Here is a 23,159-nt window from a genome sequence, read left to right as displayed (position 1 = left end):
GACATGGAAGGATAGGGGCTGAACACTGCAATTCTCTGCCTGACATGTTACATTTTGTTCATTCCATTTATTTAATGGACATATGGGTCATTTTTTCTCTTTTGCTGTTATGATAGATGCTATTAATAACATTAATGGAATGAAGTTTAGCATGGATTCATTTTTAATTTCTATTGATTATGCACATTAAGATGGAATGGATAAAGTTTATGGTAACTATATTCTGAGTCACTGCTAATTTCCTTTCCAAAGCAGCTACATCACTCAACAATCCAATCAGAAAGGATTTGAATTGTTACAGATGCTGTTCAAAATTTTTCTTTATTTTTTAATTAAAATACAGTAATAGTATGAAGGAGGTTTCACTGGAATAATTCAATTTTAAGTATAATATCCTTCTAAGGTAGGAAGCTGGATGAGGGGATGTGCATTTGTGTTCCCAGTGAGGACAGGAAGCCTAAAAAGACACATATGATGTTTTCTGAGTATACCTATGTGGGAAGTAAAACTCTATTTTAACACATTATCCATCAAAAAAGGCTAGAAGCATGGTTCAGTAGACTCATGCTATCTTAATAAGCACAGAGCTCTGTGCAATACCACCAAAACAACAACAAAACCCAAAAGCCTCGTCCCAAAACACTAAAAGTAAACAGGTCCATAGGGCATTTTATAAAGGCAGTAACCAAAATAAAACAAAGCAGGTATTCTTAAAAGACAAAAGATCTTCAGATACAAGGAACACACATAAAACTCTCTGTAAATTACTCAGCAGAAACTTCAGGAACAGCACAACACTTTTTTTTAAATTTATTTATTTATTTTTTATTTGTGAACATACTGTACAGAGGGGTTACAATTACATGGGCAGGATAATGCGTACATTTCTTATCAAGCATTGCAGCCTCCTCCTTTGGTTTACCCTTCACATCCCTTCCCAGCCTCCCCCCTCCTCCCCAATCCCAACCCTTCTCCTCACCGACGTTGTAAAGCTCGTTTTGGACATGACAACTTATACTTCTCGTTGTTGCATCAGGTCCACCTGAGGATACCCACTTTTACCTCTAATATTCAACCTAATATTTTATGTCATAGCACACATATAACAATTACTCAAAACAGTGAGGCATTCTACTTTCCAAAGTGGTTGAACAAGTTTACATTCCCACCAACAATGCAGTAAGGTTCCTTTCTGTCCACATCCCCTCCAGCATCTGTTGTTATTAGAATTCTTGATTATAGCCATTCTAACTGGGATGAGGTAGAATCTCAATGTTATTTTGATTTGTATTTCTTTTATGGCTAGAGAGGTTGAGCATTTCTTCATGTGTCTATTGGTCATTCTTATTTCCTCATCAGAGAAGTTTCTCTTTAAGTCTTTAGCTCATTTATTCATTGGGAAGTTGTTTCTTTGAGGATTTGTTGTTGGGGGATTTAATTTTTTGAGTTCCAGGTATATTTTAGAAATGAGAAGCTTGTCCATTTTATGGCTAGTGAAGATCTCCCAATCAATGGGCTTTCTATTAATCTTGCTAGTTATGTCCTTTGCCATGCAGAATCTCTACAATTTTATGCAATCCCATTTGTCCAATAGAGCTCCCCTGTTACCCAGCAATCCCACTTTTGGGCATTTACCCAAATGATCAAAAACAAGACCATACTAAAGCTACCAGCACAACTATATTTTATTGCAGCATTATTTACCATAGCTAAGATATGGAACCAACCCAGATGCCCCTCAGTAGAAGAATAGATCAAGAAAATGTGGTGTATATACACAATGGAATTCTATGCCTCTATCAGAAAGAATGACATTGCCCCACTTGTTAGGAAATGGAAAGACTTGGAAAAAATTATATGAAGTGAAGTAAGCCAGGCCCAAAGAAACATAGGTCCCATGGTTTGCCTTATTTGCAATAACTAGTATATGTCTGAGATAAGCAGAAAAGGTAATATAAGTTGATGTTAGGTGAACTAAACCCAAAGATAAGCACTCAAATATTTTTTCTTTTTTGTGATTGTTTCTAATATATTTATAAGATGATTTCTTTGTTGTTTTATATGTCCCTAACCCACTGTATAACCCCTGCTTTCACTGTATTTGATGTTGGTATAATTTGTGGAGGGGAAGAGAAAAAAACAAATTGTTTAAATAAGGATACAGTTGGACTCATTGCAACAATGAGATGTACAAGTCGTTATGTGGAAAAATGAACAAAAACAAACTCTACAACTTTGAGGGGTGCAAGAAGGAGGCGGGGGCGTGATGGAGGAGATGGGAAGGGATGGTAAGGGAAAACAAAGGAGGAGGCAACAATGCTTGATAAGAAATGTACTCATTACCTTGCCCATGTAATTGTAACCCCTCTATACGGTATTTTCACAATTAAAAAATAAAAAACAGTGAGGCATTCAAAAAGGAGAAAAATATGTCCCTGATAACATGCAGATGAGTATCTTCTATGTAGAAAATCCTTAGATATCTACTAACGATATTTTATGAATACTGGATGAGTTAACTAAAGTTTGAAGAAAAAAAATGAACCTATAAAAATTAGTAACCTTTTATCCGGGTGCCGGTGGCTCACACCTGTAATCTTAGCTACTCAGGAGGCTGAGATCTGAGGATCGCGGTTCAAAGCCAGCCCGGGCAGGAAAGTCCTTGAGACTCTTATCTCCAATAGACCACTAGGAAACTGGAAGTGGCTCTGTGGCTCAAGCAGTAGAGAGCTCGCTTTGAGCTGAAGAGCGCAGGGACAGTGCTCAGGCTCAGAGTTCAAGCCCTGTAACCGACCAAAAAAATTTAATTTTTATATACAAGCAAGAAACAATGAAAAGAATCAAGAAAACAATTGCATTTACATGAGCATCAGCAAATGCTTAGGAGTAAATTTGACCAATGAGGTGAAAGATATGCACATTAAAAATAATTAAATAATGAAAGAAATTGAAGGTGACAGAAATTTTAAAAAAGTATTTCTCTGGGTGCTGGAGGCTCATACCTGAAATCCTAGCTACTTAGGTGGCTGAGATCTGAGCATTGCATTTCTAAACTCTCTTTGGCAAGAATGTTCATGAGATTCTAATCTCCAGTTAAGCACCAAAAAGCTAAAAGAGGAGCTATGGCTCAAATGTTATAGTACTTAACCTTGAGCAAGAAAATAAAAAGCTTTGGGTAGTGCCCAGGCTTTGAGTTTAAGCCCCAGGACAGACACACACACACACTAAAAATATATCCCGTGTTCATCAATTGTAAGAATATTGCTAAAATATCCATAATACACTCCAAATGTACAAACAATCCAAGCTGTCAAAATTTAATAACATTTTAAAGGAAATCCTCAAAGTAATCTATAATTAATATGGAACCACCAAAGATCCAAATAGCCTAATAAATCCTAAGCAAAAGAGGAAAGTTGGAGATGTGGAGATGTCACAACCTAGTTAAAAATCTACTGCAATAAGAGTCAAAATAACATACAAACTATGGAACTGAATTGAGATTGTAAAAATAAATCTTCGTGTCTGCAATCAATGGATTTTTGCCAGAAGTACAAAGAACATACAAGGGGGAAGAGTATTCTATTTAATAAATGGCATTGTGAATAACTCTATAATCACATGTTGAATGAAACTGAATACTGACCTCATATTATATAGAAACATCAACTCAAAATTTATTAAAGAAAAAAATTTATTAGAGAAAAAATAGGTCTTTAAGACATGTATTCTAGCAACTGTTCAAGACCAATGGTTCTTTTATGGTGAGAACCGTAAAAAAAAATCTACAAGTGCTACTGAGTTCATCCTGCTGTCTTTATCTTTTATTGGGGAAGCTATATACAGAGATGGTGCGAAGCTTTAGTCCAGTACCCTGATGACATCCTTACTGCTGGCATTTAAAAATCATTGCAATCTATTATCCATTGTACAGTCTCCTTTCCCTCAGCAAGTGTTCCAGCTTTGCTTCCCTATATGATGATGTACATCTCAAATGACATGATGACATGTTCATCCATAATTAAACATTGTCTCTACTAAGGCATTGTAGCAAGCCAAAAGGTGTTGTACAGACAATATTTATTTGAGTAGGATGAAAGACTTACAATTTGCTACAAATTCCAATAGTCTACATTGTGCTTTAATTACAGTGGCATCTCAAATGTTTCATATAGCATTTTTGTTGTCTGACAGTTCAAGTATAATCATATTTGATGGATTATATGGCATATGTGCTAACTGTTGGATCATTATTACTTTTTTTGTTCTCTTGAAATTAGTATTAAGGTCAGGGCAAGGTTCAAGAATTCCTGAGTAATTTGGTTATTGGTTTCTCTATTTTGCAGTCTCTTTTTAAAATGCTAATGAGTCCCTGTAACGGAAGCTGGGACTGATCAAAAGTATAAAATAAGACAGTGCAGTAGGATTATTCTTCTGGTGGACTAGCCTCTCCTTTATTCAAAAGGTTCTTGGATTATAAAGTAGCTCAAATTTAGGAAATTATTTATGACTCTTTTTCTTGTCCATTTAAGTTAGAATTCTGTCCATTGGATCTATAGCTCTTCTACTTAACTATATAAGGTAAAATTTTAGTAGCCTGTTCATCTCTTTTTTTCTTTTTTTAATTTTAATTTTTATTGTGAAAATACTGTACAGAGGGGTTACAATTACATGGGCAAGATAATGAGTACATTTCTTATCAAGCAATGGAGCCTCCTCCTTTGTTTCCCCTTCCCATCCCTTCCCATCCTCTCCCCTCCCCCCCTCCACCCAATCCTCCTCCCCCCCACCAAAGTTGTAAAGTTTGTTTTTCCACATAACGACTTGTACATCTCATTGTCGCAATGGATCCACCCGTATCCCTATTTAAACGATTTGTTTTTTCCCTTCCCCTCCACAAATTATACCAACCTCAAATACAATGAAAGCAGGCGTTATACCATGGGGGAGGGACACACAAAGCAACAAAGAAATAATCTTATAGATGTGTTAGAAACAATCACATAAAAGAAAAAACACATTTGAATACATATATAAATGTGGTGTATATACACAATGGAATTCTATGCCTCCATCAGAAAGAATGACATTGCCTCATTTGTTAGGAAATGGAAAGAATTGGAAAAAGTTATATTAAGTGAAGTAAGCCAGGCCCAATTAGGTCCCATGGTTTCCCTTATTTGCAATAACTAGTATATGTCTGAATCAAGCAGAAAAGGTCAGATAAGTTGATGTTAGGAAAATGAACCCTAAGATATGTATTCATGTATTTCTTTTGTGGGATTATCATGAACAGTTAGCCAACACCATAGATATCTCTGATTCACACTATGCTAATTACAGCTTTGAATCCAATCCGTGTTATGATATTCATTTCTGTCTTGTTTTTGGCAATTAAGTGCAATAACCTGGCCTTCATAGAGATCTCCCGTCAGTGTCAACAGTTCCCATGGTAATTCCTGTCTTACAGAGATCTTAAAAACATTAGATCCCCTTTCCATATGTCTTTTTCACAGGTGTGGTGAAAGGTTTTCCTGTTGAGTCATTCCAGGGTTGGATGACCAGGACTTATGTAATAAATATACTCTACCATTCCAGTTTCCTTAAGCCTTTCAACCCTTTTCTGTACAATATGCAAAAGTAGTTACTATACTTAGTTTAGGCCATTTGAGGGCATAAAGTCTTAGTGCTTTCTTTCCTCTACCTTAGTGCCCATTATAATTGCCCAAGCTAAAATTGAATACAGAAGCTCTGCTTAGTGGATATCTATCAATATATTCATTCAAACCTAGATCTGTTTTTCTTCAACCATCGTCCTATATTCTTAAATCCGTTCCTACCATATGTCCAAGATTTCTCTCTGTGTAAGTTTTAGAGATTGTGTAGTTCTTTTGGTGTGTATAATACCATCTGGAGAGTCACATGTCTATGTTTCACCCATTAAGGCCTACTAGGACTTAAGTCAAGTTATAGTTCTAGAAGCAAGAGAAGGTAGGAGAATAGTTCCTGAAGAGACTCAGAGGCAAATACCTCAGGATAAGCCATTACAGATTCTTAGGCAAAGATGCAGTGAAATCATTAGGCAGGCTTAGTGGGCCTGCTTTTCCTGGAAAGAAGACAAAATATTTTAGGTGTTTAATATCTCCAGCTTCATTTGGCTCTGTCAGTATACTCCCATTCCAATTTTTAATATCTATTTCTTTCCAAACCTTATTTTAAAAGAAGAATTCCTGCCAGATGGGGAACTTAATTTGCCTTATAATCAGCCAGTTGAAGGATGAGCTTGTTTTTGGTTTAACTAAATCTCTTGGCCCTATGACTACAGAAGATAAGTGCTTCTTTCAGGGGAAATGAAGAAACTTGAAGGTCATTGATATGAAGCTTGAGCTGAAAGTTTAAAGCCCTATGCTCAACCTTTACTCTTGTCATTCCCTCTAGCTCAGTTATGAGCAAGCAGTGCAGAGGTTTTTTTTTTTTTTTTTTTGAGTCCGGTCGTGGCGTCTGAACTCTGGGCCTGGGCGCTATCCCTCAGTTCTTCAGCTCAAGGCTAGCACTCTACCACTTGAGCCCCAGCACCACTACCGGCTTTTTTTCTTTTTGCTTATGTGGTGCTGAGGAATCGAACCCAGGGCCTGATGCATTCAAGGCAAGTGCTCTACCACTGAGCCACCTTCCCAGCCCCAGAGTTTTGTATTTTTGAAAAAAAATAATTCTAATATTATATGCACATGACCATAAGATGATGCTAAGCGAAATGAACCCCAAGATAGAGACACAGGACATTTTATCTTTCTTGCTGTTGTTTTTAATGTACCATGTGTTTTTTGTTTCTTTTATATGTTCTTCCCCCATAGTATAACCCCTGTTTTTCCTGTATTGGTTTCAGGTGCCCTGCATCTTATATATACATTTTTCTAATTTGAGGAGGGGAAGGGAAATAACAAATGTTCTCATCTCATTGTAACAATGAGATGTACAAGATGCTATGTTGCCAATGAACTTTACAATTGCGGGGCGGAAGGAGGGAGGAGTTGGGGAGGTGGGGAGGAAAGGAATGGTGGGGGAAAAACAAAGGAGGAGGTAACAATGGTCGATAGAAAATGTACTCATTACCTTATTCATGTAACTGTAACCACCTCTGTACAGCATCTTTACAATAAAATATATATTAAAAAACTATCTTCTGTACGGTTTTAATATATACTAGGCATTGCAGTATTTTGTGTACCTTTATTGCCAAATCATGTCTTGGCTACTATTGCTTCTTGACTATGAAAAGCTTTCAATGATGCTTTTAATTCTAATCATATTGAGAAAGTCAATTTCATAAAATCCAGAAGCAATCCAGAAATTCATCCTTAAGATATTAGCCCTCTAGAAAATTCTTAGTACTCAGATCAGTGTTACTCAATAATTCAGAAATTCATTGACCAGGTGTGTGTGTGTGTGTGTGTGTGTGTGTGTGTGTGTGTGTACTTGTACTAGGACTTGAATTTAGGGCCTTACACTAATCGCTTAGCATTTTTTCCTCATGGCTAGTGCACTACCCCTTGAACTGTATCATCAGCTCAGTAATTTGCTAGTAAATTGTAGGCAAGAGTCTCATGGACTTTTCTGTTTGTGCTGGCTATGAACTGTGATTCTCTAATCTCAGACTCGTGTTAGTATATAAATTCATCCCACTAATTTTTGACATACTACTGTTCATACTATTCTGATAATCCTTATTCTATTAGGTCAGTAATAGTGCCCTTGTTTCAATCTTGTTTTTAGTAAATTGTGTGTTCTCTTTTTTGTGTGTGTTTGGTCTAACTAACGGGCTGTTAATTTTGTCTTTTCAAATAATCAATTTTGGTTTCAATGATGTGTTTTATTGTTTTTCCATTATTCATTTAGTTTACTTATGCTCTAATCTTTATTATTTATTTCCTAACATTTGGCTTTAGTTTGCCTTTCAGTTTGTAGCTTCCTAAGGCAGAAGTTTAGGTCAATGCTTTCAGAACATTACTATTTTTAATATATTTCTTAAGATATAAACTTCCAAGTCTACTTTAGTTTTGTTGAATCAGTCTGATATGTTATACATTTAATTTCATGGCTGCAAAACTATTTTTATAATTTGGCCAGGTGCCAGTGGCTCACGCCTGTAATCCTAGCTGCTCAGGAGGCTGAGATCTGAGGATCAAGGTTCAAAGCCAGCCAAGGCAGGAAAGTCCATGAGACTCTTATTTCCAATAAAACCATTAGAAAACCAGAAGTGGTGCTGTGGCTCAAGTGGTAGAGCGCTTGCCTTGATCTGAAGAGCTGAGGGACAGCACCCAAGCCCAGAGTTCAAGCCCCACGACCTACAAAAAAAGTATTTTTATAATTTATCTTGTGATATTTTTCTTTGATCCATTTTTCTTCACAAGTGTGTCTTCAAATTTCCTCATATTTGAGAGTTTGCAAACTTTTCTTCCCTTATTCATTTTAACTTCATGCAATTATGGTCAAAGACCATATCGTGTATGATTTCAGTTTTTTAAATTATATATTCTGATACTGTTGAGTGGAATGTTTTACTGTTTTCTATTAAGTTTAGGTAGTTTATAGTGTTGTACCGATTTTGTACATTCCTGCTCAATTTCTGCCAAGTTATTGTTCTACCAAGTTGTTCTGGACCAATCTTCTTACTGGTGTGCTTTTGCTCTAGCTGGATAGGAATCACAGGGAGTCAAGAAGAAGCTCTTCCTGTGCTGGCAATCCTAGGTCCTTGAGTATTCAAGTTATTGGGGATAACTGGCAGACCCAGATGCTTACAACCCCATACCCTGACAGGTACAGGCTATTCCGCTAGGCATTAAAAGCTATGCATTTTTTTTTAGACACTGGCAGCCCTGACACATGGCTTATTGTAATTCTAAGCTTTAGGTGGCAGCAGCAGCAACATGGGGAGCAAAACACATTCAACAGTTGTTGCTAGTTGTTGCAGCTCTCAAGTAGACTTCATTTGCTAAGATCTTCAGCTCTTCAATGACAAGCATTTCCAATCTTGTGCCTAAGGTGTCACAACTCTCAGCTCTTGACTGAAGCTAGTGATATAGTTTGGAACCTAGGGTATCTGAGTCCTTACTCTTTAAGGCTTGGCAGCCCCAAGGAACTCTTTCAGTGACCAGGGATTCAAAATAATTTCTTGTGCTGTTACAGCCTTCCATCTATCTTTAGCTTTAGGTTTCTTCCCTTTGTTATCGTCTCTCTACTTTCATCATTCCTTTCATTTCTGCCATCCCTACTCCTGATGATTACTGTAGTCTAGGTTACTCTTAGGAACTCTTCAGCTATTGCTGTTAGCACTCTGTTGCTTCTTCCACCATCTTCTCTTCATATCGCCACCTCACCCCACTGTATCAATGCTAAAGATAAAGATAAAAAGTAGGAAAGAAAATATCTTTTGGAAGAAGCTTTTCATTGAACCTAATATTATAACACCAGAAGAGAGACTGTATCCTGACTGACTCAACAAGTTAGCCAAAGAGCCTCTTTATAGCTAAAGAAAGTGACATGTGGTTATTTTTTCAGCAAGCACAGCAAATCTTCATACCAACAAAGGATTGTGTTTGCGCCAATCACACGACTTGTGTTGAGACACCATGGGATCTATTTCCCCCTCTAGTCTCAATGAAAATGGCTGTAAGTTCATCTAAGAGTTTGCAGAGGCTCTTTCTTGCTTTCCAAGGCCATGTCTTCAGCCATGGTTGAAGTGGTCCCCCACAACTGCTCATGTGTTCTCAGAGTGACTGTGATGTCTCCAACATAGCCAACTTGTCATGAAGGTATTTCAAGCAATTACCATCCAGGGTTGCTTGGCTGATAGGCTTGCACTGAAGACAGCCAGGGCACCAGAGAAGGGTCTAACAGCTATCAATTAAGGAGTAAAATTTTCCTGGTCCCTAATATTTTAGCCTATTTAAGGGCAAAATACTGATTGAAAGATGAACTTATAATAAGGACTATCATTAACACGACCAATTCTATGCTTCTATCAGAAAGAATGATATTGTACCATTTGTAAGCAAATGGGAAAAAAAACTTGGAAAAAGTTATATTGGGTGAAGTAAGCCAGACCCAAAGGAACATAGGTTGCATAGTTTCCTTCATTTGTTGTAACTAGAATGTGCCTATAAATCTACAAGTAAACACTCTGGGTGGTAGAAGACAAAAAAAATACACTTGGACATGGTAAATTATACAGGACTCTAGACATTCACACAGTGAGACCAAGGGAGGATATTCTTAGGAGAGGATCACAAAGGCTCAATAACTATGTAGATATGATCATATAAAATGATGTATATAGACATGAACTCCAAGAATGGAAACAACAGGTTTTATGTTATTTTGCTTCTTGTTTATTTTCTCTTTGCTTTGTCACTGTTTTTGTTTTCTGTACCTTTTGTCTGGTATTTAATTTTATCTGTTTGGGGGATGGTAAAGGAAAGCATAGAAATGGAGGAATAAAGGGTGAACAAATGCAGTAGTGATACTCAGTAGACACTATGTTGAACACTAACTGTACAACTCATGGAAGAGGGGTGTCAGGAGGGAAAAACTGGGAGAGAATGAGAGGAGGGGTGACATTGTCCAAAACAAAATGTACTCATTACCTGACTTATGTAACTATAGTACCTCTGTACATTGTCTTTACAATAACAATAAAATTAAATTAAAAAAAAGTGATTTAGCCAGTGTTTTAACATTCTCACCTCCTGCCCCAGCATCTCAGGGTAAGATAGGGCCCTCTAATTCTATTATTGAAAGCAGACTATTAGAATATTTAATTACCAACTTTTGTTACTTGTCTATTCCTTGTGTGTTTGTGTGTGCACGTGCCAATCCTGGGGCTTGAACTCGGGTTCTCAGTGTTGTCCCTGAATTTCTTTGGTCCAAGGCAATCCTCTACCACTTGAGTTTTCCATGGTTTATTAGAGATAAGTCTTACAGATATTCCTGCCCCAACTGGCTTTGAATTGTGATCCTCAGATTTCAGCCATCTGAGTAGCTAGTATTATAGATGTGAACCACTGGCATCTGGTTTTTATTCTATTTTCATTTCTGGTTTTTCCTCATATATTTCAGCCCATTATTTTAGGAGTATATATTTTAGTTACTAAATTTTCCTCATAAAAGTGATTATGTTCTAATTATAATAGTTTTTACCTTTAACATGAATTTTGTCTAAAATCTATTTTGTCTTATATTAATTATTATTCTGTCTCTATCTCTCTCTGTCCTTCTGTGTCTGTCTGTCGGTCTGTCTGTCTCCTCTCTCTCTCTCTCTCTCTCTCTCTCTCTGACAATGCAAAGCTATGTTACCCAGATTGACCTTGAACTCCTGGGATCAAGTAGTTCTGTTTTAGCCTGCTAAGGAGCTTGTACTAAAGACACATGCTACCATACCCAGCAAGTTAATAAGTCTCATTATAGCTTTCTTATGTCATTGGGACTTGAACCCAGTGCCTTGTGTATACTAACACACCTTTGACCTCTGAGTTACATCCTCAGTCCTCTCTCTTTTGTTTACAGTTTAGATGCATGTCTTATTTTGTAACTTTATGGTTTTTTTTATTGTGAAAATACCGTACAGAGGGGTTACAATTACATGGGCAAGGTAATGAGTGCATTTCTTATCAAGCATTGTTGCCTCCTCCTTTGTTTCCTCTTTCCATCCCTTCCCATCTCCCCCTCCCCATGCCAAAGTTGTAAAGTTCATTTTCAACATAACATCTTGTACATTTCATTGTTGTTATAGGTCTACCTGTATTAACTTCATGTTTTAATCCATGTATTTCTCTGAGTCTACCATGTGTCTATAAGCAATAGATTGTTGAATATCATTGTTTATTTTAATCCATTCTTCTAATATCTGTTTTTAATTCCTATATTTAATCTGTTTACATTTAATGACAGGTAAGTTTGGATGTGCATTGTTGTCTTACTTTTTTCTTACTATGGCATTAGGCATCTTTCTTTCCCTTCTTCCCACACTCTCCTTTCCCTCCACCCTCTTCTCTCTTTCTTTTTCTGCCAGAACTGTGGTTTGAACTCATGGCCTGGTTGCTAGTGCTTTTCACTTAAGGCTAGCACTCTACCACTTGAGCCACAGGTCCACTTCCCGCTTTTGGTGGTTAGTTGGAGATGAGTCTCATGGGCTTTCCTGGTTTCCATCCTCAAAATTCAACTTCCTGAGTAGCTATGAATATAGCCATGAGCCACCAGTGTCTGCCAATATTAGGCATGTCTTTTTAATTTTTTAATTTTTGTTATTATAGAGGTGATGTACACAGGGACTACAGTTACCAAGTCAGGTAAAGAGTATATTTCTTTTGGAACAATGGCACCTCTTCCCTTGCTGTCTCTCAGTTTTGTCTTCCCATCCCCACCTACAACTTTTATAGTTAATTTTCAAAATATTGTCTAGTGAGTACCATTGCTGCATTTGTTTACCCTTTGTCCCTCCATTAGACATTTCTTTATGCTTTATTTCAAATAATTTGTTGTTCCTTTTGCTTTAGTTTTTAGGTTATTTTTAGTAGCTTTCCTTGATAATGAATGCCTTACCTTACAATAATCTAGTTCAGAACAATACCAGCCTAATTTCAGTGAAGAAATCTAGAAGTAGAGGGAAAGGGTAGGGGCTGATAAGAATATGAAGTAGACAATATAAGTGATACAGAAAGAGAAAAGTGGTTAAAGTTTAAATTAAAGCAAAATACAAATAATAGGAATTGACAGTTGTGCACGTGGTATTAAAAGGTAAATATGTTAATGATGCCACTTCGTGTGAATTGAGTTTAATGCAAAGTAATCATATAACAACATTCCAACTCATACTTTTAAAGGTCTAGGTGATGTCTTAGAGGCAATAAGAGAGAATACTTGTCAGGGAACTATAACTCAAGTTCAGAACCTTATCACAATATCACCTAATGTAGTAGGAAGAATAATTGGCTTCTAATCCCAGTTCCATCACATACTAGCAGTTTAATCTTGGGCAACAACTGGAACATTTTTTCACTGATTTAAATGAACACTTAGAGGAGCGTCACAAAGATTAAGTACATGGCATACTAGAAATGCTCAATAAATTTGATTGCCACTAAATGCTGAATCCAAATTGGTGTGTTTGGATACTTCAAAAATCCAAAGAAAATTGAGGTTAATAAAGACTAGAGAAGCTTCTGGTGTAATTGCAACTTCATCTGATCTTTGTAACATATTCATATTTCATATTTCTTGTAGAATTATTCAAAGCAATTTAGAATAATAGTTACTTTACTACACATACACTGAATACATTAGCTTACTTCTCTGAAAGTACAAAAAATGGTACACATTGTAGTTGAAAAAAATTGTGGATCAAATAAATTCAGAAAAATACCTTGTAAGAGGAGGGACTTACATTCAAACTCAGGTCTGTCTAGAGTCTTTATTTGAAACCATTTTAGTGTATTGACCATGAAAAATAAAAAAAAATTAAACTGAATTAAAAACATAATGGCCTCGGATGAAAAAGAATTTTAAATACGTGGTTATGGGAGAAAGTTTATAAATGTCTCTAATTTCTACAGGAAAATAAAATCATAAATATGTTTTCCCTTTAAAACTGAAAATCAGTCATAAATTAAAGTGCTTACCAGCTAGATTTCGAAACCTTTTAAGAATAAGGTATTCTTTTGCTTTGATTGAACTCACTGTTTTCACATTTCTGACACTCCAGAAGCAGAAATTCTGGGACAACATAATTTTTTTTCTCCTACCTGCTTTGTCTTAAAGTTGTCTTGAATTTTTCAAGCATTTTTATGTGAGTGCAGAAGCCACAAACCAGTGGCTATTCTGGATATTAATAATAACTTGTTAATTTAATTAGATGGCTAAGAATAAATTCATTAGGCTTTCCTCAAATATTCGATGTGATGAAAAGAATAGTTCTTTTTTTATTTTATTTTATTTGTGAAGATACTGTACAGAGGGGTTACAATTACATGGGCAGGATAATGTGTACATTTCTTACCAAGCATTGCAGCCTCCTCCTTTTGTTTACCCTTCACATCCCTTCCCAGCCTCCCCCCTCCCCCCCCAATCCCAATCTTTCTCCTCCCCCCCCACCCCCCGCACCAACGTTGTAAAGCTCGTTTTGGACATGACAACTTGTACTTCTCATTGTTGCAACAGGTCCACCTGTATCTTAAACAACTGGTTTTTCCCCATCTCCTCCTCAAGTTATACTGACATCAAATATAGTGAAAGCAGGGGTTATACTGTGGGGGAGGGACATACAAAGCAACAAAGAGATAATCTTATAAATGCATTAGAAACACATGCATGAAAGAAAAAAACATTAAGATACATATCTAAGGGTTCATTTTCCTGACATCACATTATCTGACCTTTAAAAGAATAGTTCTTAAAAGCTTAACTTCTCACTAAGGCATTAAGGCAACTGTCATACTTTTCCAACTCTGAAGTTCTTAATATTTAAATACAGAATCCTGATAATGTGTTTTCTAAAATCAAGACATAATGAAATATTTTTTGCTATAGTTCCTGTTCTGTTTTACTAAAGCACTTTTTACATGGAAATAACTAAATGAAGGTAAATAGGACAAATTATTCTACACAATGATGAAAATGAACCAAAATTTTATATGCCATATATTTACACAATGTGTCATTCACCATTAAAAAATAAGAGTGTGTCAAAATTCACTTAATCATGTTTCTTCCCTAGCTAGATGAAATTTTACATATTTGGAATACAAATACATTTGACACTGTGATGTAAAAAAGCATCCTTTGGAATTCCATATAAGATGCTTTCTTGGGGGATAATATGGCATTATTAGAAGTTATTTATGATAGAATTGTTCAAATGCACAAATGGGTTTGCAAAAGTGTTACTAATATTTTTACAAATGATTCTAATAGGAAAAGAAGGGAATTTACCACAATGCTCATTAGTTAAATAAATTACACTGTGCAATTTTAATGTTCATTAAAATTGCTAATTAGATATAATTGACATGGGAGGATATTATATATTACTATGACAGTTATGATTGAGGGATTAAATGTATTGGCATAGAAAGCTGTGAGTACACAAGTCAAATTTACTAAAAAGAGCCACATATGCATTCATTTATCAGTCTACATGTGTAGAGAAATTGTTTGAAAAAGAGGTACCAAAGTGTCAGCAACAAAACTTCTGGTTTTGTATAAAACCAGAGCACATGGAGTCTCTGATTGAAATATATTTTACATTAATAAGATTTGTTTTGTTTGTGTTTACTTCTGTTTTCCAATGTGAAATTCTATTCCTTGTGTGAAGAAATAATAAAAAATTTAAAACAACATCATGTAAGTTTTTAAGGCAGTTTCTTACACAATTTTACCATTAGGGACTAGAAAAGTTCATTTTAAAATACTGTATTTGTCTTAGAAAATTTGGAAGGAACTAATCCCTCTTGTTGAAATAGTTCATGGTCAAGGTTAGTGGTCTAAATACTGGCATTGGTTCATTTCAGAACATTTGTTTTATTATTAGATAATTACAAAAATATGGTTTTCATCTTAGAAGTTCCTGGAAAAGTAGAAAATTCTCTGTAGTGGGAGGCAAGAGATCCCAGTTCAGCCGTTGCCACTAATTTTCTGTGTGAATTTGGAAACTTTACTCTCCTTTTTTTGGCCTTGGTTTCCTCATAAATAACTGAACCAGAGTTTAATGAACTTTAACAGCTCTAATATTTTAGGAATCGATAATGCATCTAGAAGCCAAGCAGTCTTTAGAAAACTCTGTGAGAAAATAGGCTAAGAAAAATAAATTAAGCCCAGACTTTCTAAAATATTCTTTAGAGGCTTCTAATTCTCAACTCACATTGGTCCTTATTGGTATTTCTCTCCATTAATTTTTAATGAGATTTTAAAACCAATTCTATTAAATGTCAAGCTATTTGAATGTTGTATACTTATGACACCTGCTGGTCGCATCAAACATCACAGCTAATTTCTCATTTCTAATCCCCCTGACATTCCTTTCTACTGGTTCTCTTTCTCTAAGTGAAACCATTTTTTCTGTTCCAGATTCATTTGTTTATCATACAACTATTTAACCAACAAACACTGAGTTGACCCTTGATATATTCAGGACACTTTACTAGACCTCGAAGTAAAAGAATGTGTCTTTGATATGTTAAGAGGAACAAATTAGACTCCCTGGAAAGGAATGTAATCATATCATGCTGGGTGTGTTAAGCACACTTTTCTGAAAAAAAAAATGAACTACAAATATTCTGAAGCCAGAGAATTGATTCGTATGTTTCAGAAGTCAGAAAAGGCTTCATGGAGGAAGTGAGCCTTGCCTTTTTTTTGGGGGGGGCTCTCTGTTATCCCATGTATGAAATAGCCATATTTCACACATTATTGTTGTATAAGATTGCTGCTGCAGATTGGTAGAGAGAGATAAAGTACTTAACATGATACCTGCCAATAGTAGATATTCAGTGATTGTTAATCATGCTATAACAAAACTAGAAATGATCATGAGTATTAATCATTCTTTAACATTATGTCAGGGACTAGTTTTGGTTCTTCCTTGTGTGTCCTTTAAAATTTTAGACTCAATATAGATAATATAATAGCAATGATTTCAGCTAGTCCAATGGATAAGCTATGAAAAGGTGATCAATAGTTTCCTAGACTAATTGGAGAAGTTGGCATCAATCAACTCAGTGAAAAGAATAAATCACTCAAAAGTAGCTGCCTGCATGACCTGGTTGCTTGATTGAAGTAAACTGCCTGTTCAGTAAATAGTCTGAGAATTTCATATCGTTACTGTGAAAGCATCAAATAGTGTGCTCAGCATCTGGAATGCAGATTGGTTGACTGTATTTTTACCATTATTTTTTAATTGGCTGCATTTAAATTTGGGTAGAAGTTGTCTTAGACCTTATCTGGTTTTTCAAACTCATGTTTCAAGAGTTGTCACAAAATAGGTATTAACTTTTGCACTTAAGTACTAAGTAGTGAACAATAATATTGCCTCTTTTTTCTTCTCATTCCAAAAAAGTGCTCAACAAACTGCCTTTGAAAGTAACAAAAAAGTAATGAAGTATTAAAATATAATTTATCCATTTGTTTCTGTATTCAGAAGTATAAATTATATTTCTTAAAATGTCAAACATTTAGTAGTTGAACTTTCATCTTTAGGGGTAAAATAATTTGTACTTTAGTGGCATTGGGCCAAAAACAATAATGTTCTGACATTAAACAAACCCAAGAACAAGGACCATGACATATTAGGATTGAGTTTTTAACCAGGATAAGGAAGACTTCAGAGAAGACATGATTGTTATCTTCAGATGTTTGAAGAGCTTTTATGTACAACAAGGAGTAGAATATTTTATCTGACACTGACAAGAATAACTAGAATGAAAGATCAGGGGAGCATATTTTTAAATCACTAAAAAATATTCTGAAAATTAAAATTGTAATTGTTCACCTTGATAGCATTTTCATAGAGTTGTTCTGTGAGCGGAAGTGGGAAAAGCTCCTTTTTGCTTCATCAATGAATGAGCAGATACTTTCTAGTCTTTTATGTATTCTGGTAATGGCACCAAGTGGTTACAAGGATATTCCCAAGGACAGTAGAGTTGCCATATTATTGTTAACAAATACAGAACTTTAGTCAAAGGAGCATTAGAAAAGTGCTATATCAACAGGGCCAATTTTGCCTTTGTCTAAGAGGCAAAAGTTATCTGAATAGTACTTTCAAACCCACATGTTTCCAAGGCCTGATAAACTGCCAATCCTTATCTTGACCACTATTCCATGTATCATTGATAAAAGCTCATAGAGCTACCTGAGCAGCTACCCATTCATTTATAAGTAGCAACTGTAAGATTTCGTTTTCCCAAGGATGATGATACAGGCCCCAGTAAATCTCAAAACGTTGAGTAATCACTGGACACAACTATATGATGGAAACTAGGAACCTTAAAGAGTGATGGAATATATGTGTGAGGGTTATTTTCCAATGAGATCTTGTCTATTGGTTAGTTCTACAGGTCAGATTAATTGTTTTTCAAAGGAAAATTTAACTTAAGTGGTTGCCAACACATCCAATCTTGATTCCTGAAAATATTGTCTTTGCTACTATGATTGCTTTGGAGATTGATATGCTAATTTTTATTTTACATAGTTAAGACGCTGGATTTCACAAAAATGCACACTTGAATGCTTCTATGGTAGGAAAATCTTATTTCTATATATGTAAAACATGGACTTGTGATATATGTGAACGTGCCCTTGATGGTGTTTTCCCTCTATTTTCTGCAGAAACCATCACTCTAATGCTTTTCATAAGGAAGAAAATGGGAAGTAACAGCACAAACAATACGAGGGCAAAGTGCACTGATTTTCAAATGCCTTTTCAGTACTCCCTCTATGCGACCACCTACATCATCATCTTCATCCCTGGTCTTCTGGCCAACAGTGCAGCCTTGTGGGTTCTCTGTCGCTTCATCAGCAAGAAAAACAAAGCCATCATTTTCATGATCAACCTCTCTGTGGCTGACCTTGCCCACGTGCTGTCCTTACCCCTCCGGATTTACTATTACATCAGCCACCACTGGCCTTTCCAGAGGGCCCTGTGCCTGCTGTGCTTCTACTTGAAGTATCTCAACATGTATGCCAGCATTTGCTTCCTGACATGCATCAGCCTTCAGAGGTGCCTCTTTCTCCTCAAGCCATTCAGAGCCAGGAACTGGAAGCGTAGGTATGATGTGGGCATCAGTGCTGCAATCTGGGTCATCGTTGGGACTGCTTGTTTGCCACTCCCCATTTTGAGAAGCGCTGGGTTAGACAACCACACTGAATCCTGCTTTGCTGATTTAGGCCTTTACCATATTAGCATGGCTTCCTCCATTGGCATGGTAACTGCTGCTGAACTTGGAGGGTTTGTGTTTCCTGTTGCAATTATTACTTACTGCACCTGGAAAACAAGAAAATCTTTGCAAGAATCTCAAGTTCCACCTCAGAATACCAAAGAGAGGAAAAAGGCTTTGAGAATGGTTCTGATGTGTGCAGTGGTGTTCGTTGTATGTTTCACGCCATACCATCTCAACTTTCCTTTCTTTATGATGGTGAAGCAAGATATGTTCTCAAACTGTTCCTTTACAAAGACCACCCTATGCTTCCACATCATTTCCTTGTGTCTCGCAAATCTGAATTGTTGTCTTGATCCAGTTGTATATTATTTTATGACCTCAGAATTTCGTGATCAATTTTCAGAACACAGTGGCTTGGTTCTTCAGTCATGTGTGAGATGTAGGGACAGTGCTTTGGAAATTCATCAGAGAAAGGATGATCTTCAAACAATCTCTCTTGAATGTTTGGATGATTCCAATATAATGTAATCAAAAAATTAGCAAGAATAATCTATATGCGTTATTGGTGTAGTTATGTCATTCTTAAGATTTTTCTTTTAAAATGATGATGCTAGTGTGTGTTAAGAAAAAAATGACCCATACTCCACACCATAAAAATGATCCTCTGAAGGATTTACCCACGCCAATATCATGTCTAAATGGAAGTGAATTTTTCTATGGACTTAATGAAAAATATATTTCATACCTAAGGGGATGAGCAACAGAATGGATTCATCTTTACCCAAGAGAAATGGTATGTCAATTGAAGACTAGGTGACACAAGTGAGTTATACAAACACTGAAAAATATAATATATGTCAGAATAATATGACCCTAATTATATTCAGGAAATATATGCTTGAGCTGATTCAATTAGAAAAGCCCATTTGAGATTAATATATTGTGGGAATTCATATCTTTATAACTTGAAATATCTGTGAATCTTTCCTTTTTCCTCTTTGTAGAAACAAACAATTCAAACGTACCTTAAATATCTCCAAAGTACCATGGAATTCACCCATAACACATAAACCTTAAGTATAAAATAAAATTATGTTCTAAAATGCTTTATGAACTTGAAATTAGCTTAAAATAAACCCTCTTTGTTTGGACGCCAGTGAGTGTGTGTGAAGTGGTGCATGTTTTTATATACTGGCACTAATTCAGAAAATGTTTTGTTATATTTGCTCATCAAAATCAATGGTTACATTCTTTGCTTAGTTTGATTGCTTCATATACAATTCAGACATAAACTGGTACATTAAAATCAGTGAGTTAGTCAGATACTGGTGGCTCAAACCTGTAATCATAGCTACCCAGGAAGCTGAGATCTGAGAACTGTGGTTAAAAGCCAGCCGGGCAAGAAAGTGTATGAGACTATATCTCCAGTTAACCACCGATAAGCTGGAAGTAGAAGTGTGGCTCAACTGGTAGAATGCTAGCCTGGAGCAAAAAAAGAAAAAAAGAGCTCAGTGACAGCAAACAGTGCCTGAGTTCAAGTTCCAAGTCTGGTGCACACCACACACATACACACACACACACACACACACACACACACACACACACACACATCAATGTTAATGGTGTTAATCATTTTCCAGTTAAAAAGTCCAGTCAGAACTTATTTTTCACCAGAAAAGATAATGTTGATGGGTTGAATCCTATTATAAGTAGAGAATGAAAATTATACTTTTAAAAGTCTCTGTGGTTATATCATTTTGTGATACAAGTCTTCCTGTATCATTTTTGAAACTGAAAATTATATGTTGGGTTTCATTAAAATTCCAATGTTAAAAACTCTGATAGTTTAAAAAATGTATAAAGACTTACTATCTAGCAAGTATAGGATTAGAAACTCACTAAATATATTATTTGTGTGATTTTTGTAACAATGAAGTCTTATGCAAACAAAAGTAGATAATATTTAGCACTTAGGGGGCATGGTATTCGAAAACAAAACATTCATGTAGACACAAAGGATCATGGCTTTAATTTTAGGTATGTCTAGGGAAGTTATGAAAGTTAGAGTAAGTTATTTCTCTCTGGGCTTTAGTATTATTTTATGGGGATTTGCCAAGATTGGATAAATAAATATATGTTTTAGAATGTGATTTCTATACACAAAAGCACTTTACAAATGTGTGCTCTTGTTAGAATTGGTATTCATGTTATTATTTAAGAAAGCTATCAGTTAGTGTGCTCGTCAAAATCAACAAGGGTTATCTCTATAAACATCAAAGCATTGTATACATTGCTTCTCTTAGGGCTATTGAAACCTCTTTGTACATACCTTAAAATGACCTCATTGAATTTTAGTTCTCTTTTGTTATGTATAGTACTATATGTTTAGCTTTTCAAGCTATCAATACTCAGTCTTTGCCACTGTCTTTAGAACTGTTTTAAGTAGTCTATCTTTTTGATTTGTTCTTCCTAATTTTCTGTGGCTTTCAAAACACATGAATCAGACAAGTTAGGAAAGAGTTTTAACTCTAAAATATGAATAAAAGCCTGCTTATTTTATTTTATTTGGATAGGATGTCTGCTGGAAAAGGAAAATCTCCTATGGAGCAAAGTGTATGAATTGAAGTTTATGGATATTATGACATCTATTTTGGCAATTGAGGACTATTTTGCTTCCTTCCTGGCTCTGTCAGCTGTGTTTAGATAGGTGGGGTTGCCAGATATTTGAGTTCCAGTGCACTGAGGTATGATTAGCTGTTTTTGACACCTAGAATTTCTTAGAACATAAACATTGTCATATATATGTATATATATATATATATAAATGTGTGTACAATTAACTTTTCAAAAATAGTTACTTATTATATCAAGAAGTAGTATATTTGAAACTATTTCAATGCTCTTACTGAGGTAATTTTATATTTGCCACAATGCTCTTAAGAAAACATGTGTTCACTTTGGCTGTTGCTTCCTTCCTCTTTAGGAGTGCTTTGCAGACATTCCCCTATGCATTTAAAGTTTTGAGAAACACTAATTCATTTTTAGAAATTGGCCTGTTTTTTATCATGAATAATGAACATTATCCATTAGGTTTAGAGACACACAAAAAAGGTCTGGCTTTCAGAATTTCTTGAAGTAACCAGAATTCTCCAGAAATCTGTAATTTAATCTTACTTCTAGAAGAGATTTATGAAGTCACCTTGATCAAGTATTTCTGGAGCCAAATATACAACCCCATTTCTCTATTCTTTGCTTCCCAAAACACAAGTGAGAAAGAATTTTAAAAATAGTATTATTGCTTCTACAGATGTGACTGATCGATACTAATTAAGGTAGATTCTAGTCCCATATGTATGGTTTTTTAAAAATCTGTGTAATCTTGTACAAGACATTTTATCTTTTTGAACCTGATTATATTTAATGAGTTCCCCTTTCTGCTTTACCAGGCATGGTAAGCTCCAGTAAGAAATACAGAGAATGCTTTAAAAATCATGTAATTGTACGTACACAGTAAAGGGTTGTATTAAAAATGAAATCAGGGTGGTAGGCACTGGTGGCTCATGCCTATAATCCTAGCTACTCAGGAGGCTGAGATTTGAGGATTGTAGTTTGAAGCTGACCTGGACAAGAAAGTCTGCGAGACTTTTATCTTTAATAAGCTACTCAGAAAAAAACAGAAGTGGCTCTGTGGCTCAAGTGGTAGAGTGCTAGCCTTGAACACAAAGAGGCTCATGGACAGCTCCCAAGCCCTGAGTTCAAGCCCCAGGACTGGCAAAAAGAAAAAAGAAAAAAAATGAAATCAGGGAAAGTAGACAGAGTGCCATCCTGAACTTCTAATAACACAGTGCATATTAGGAAATATTCTGACAACCTATTAACATCATAGAAAACATGAAGGTTTGAAGCTTGCAGTGCTCAAGGTTGGAACAGCATTGACTGGTGCCATTATTTTTTTGTTATTGTGGGGCCTTGGCTCTGGGCACTGTCCCTGAGCTCTTCAGCTCAAGGCGAGCACTCTACCACTTGAGCCACAGCACCACTTCCAGTTCTCTGGTGGTTAATTGGAGATAAGTCTCACGGACTTTTCTTCCTGGGCTGGCTTTGAACGGTGATCTTCAGACCTCAGCCTCCTGAGTAGCTAAGACTATAGGCATGGACCACTTGTACCTGGGGACTGGTACCATTTAAGGGTAACAGAAAGAACCATTTATTGATAATACTATCATAAGTTCCTTGGAT

At 35.8% G+C, this 23,159-nt stretch overlaps 1 protein-coding gene across 5 annotated transcripts in view; it reads left to right on the top strand.

Moving 5' to 3' along the window:
- Positions 1 to 20,145, top strand: part of LOC105995241 (putative P2Y purinoceptor 10) — a 101,559-nt gene extending 81,414 nt beyond the window's left edge. For all 5 annotated transcript variants that reach the window (XM_013028940.1, XM_013028936.1, XM_013028941.1 and 2 more), the window contains exon 2: positions 18,370 to 20,145. In XM_013028940.1, the coding sequence (XP_012884394.1) occupies positions 18,384 to 19,448 (1,065 nt within the window). In that variant the 5' untranslated portion in view covers positions 18,370 to 18,383 and the 3' untranslated portion in view covers positions 19,449 to 20,145. The remainder of the gene's footprint in view (positions 1 to 18,369) is intronic.
- Positions 20,146 to 23,159: the final 3,014 nt, after the last annotated feature.

Source organism: Dipodomys ordii, unplaced genomic scaffold, assembly GCF_000151885.1.
Source record: "Dipodomys ordii isolate 6190 unplaced genomic scaffold, Dord_2.0 Scaffold116, whole genome shotgun sequence".
Classification (NCBI taxonomy): Eukaryota; Metazoa; Chordata; class Mammalia; order Rodentia; family Heteromyidae; genus Dipodomys; species Dipodomys ordii.
The sequence above is the reverse complement of the archived record's forward strand: the minus strand, read 5'-3'. Positions and strand labels throughout refer to the sequence as shown.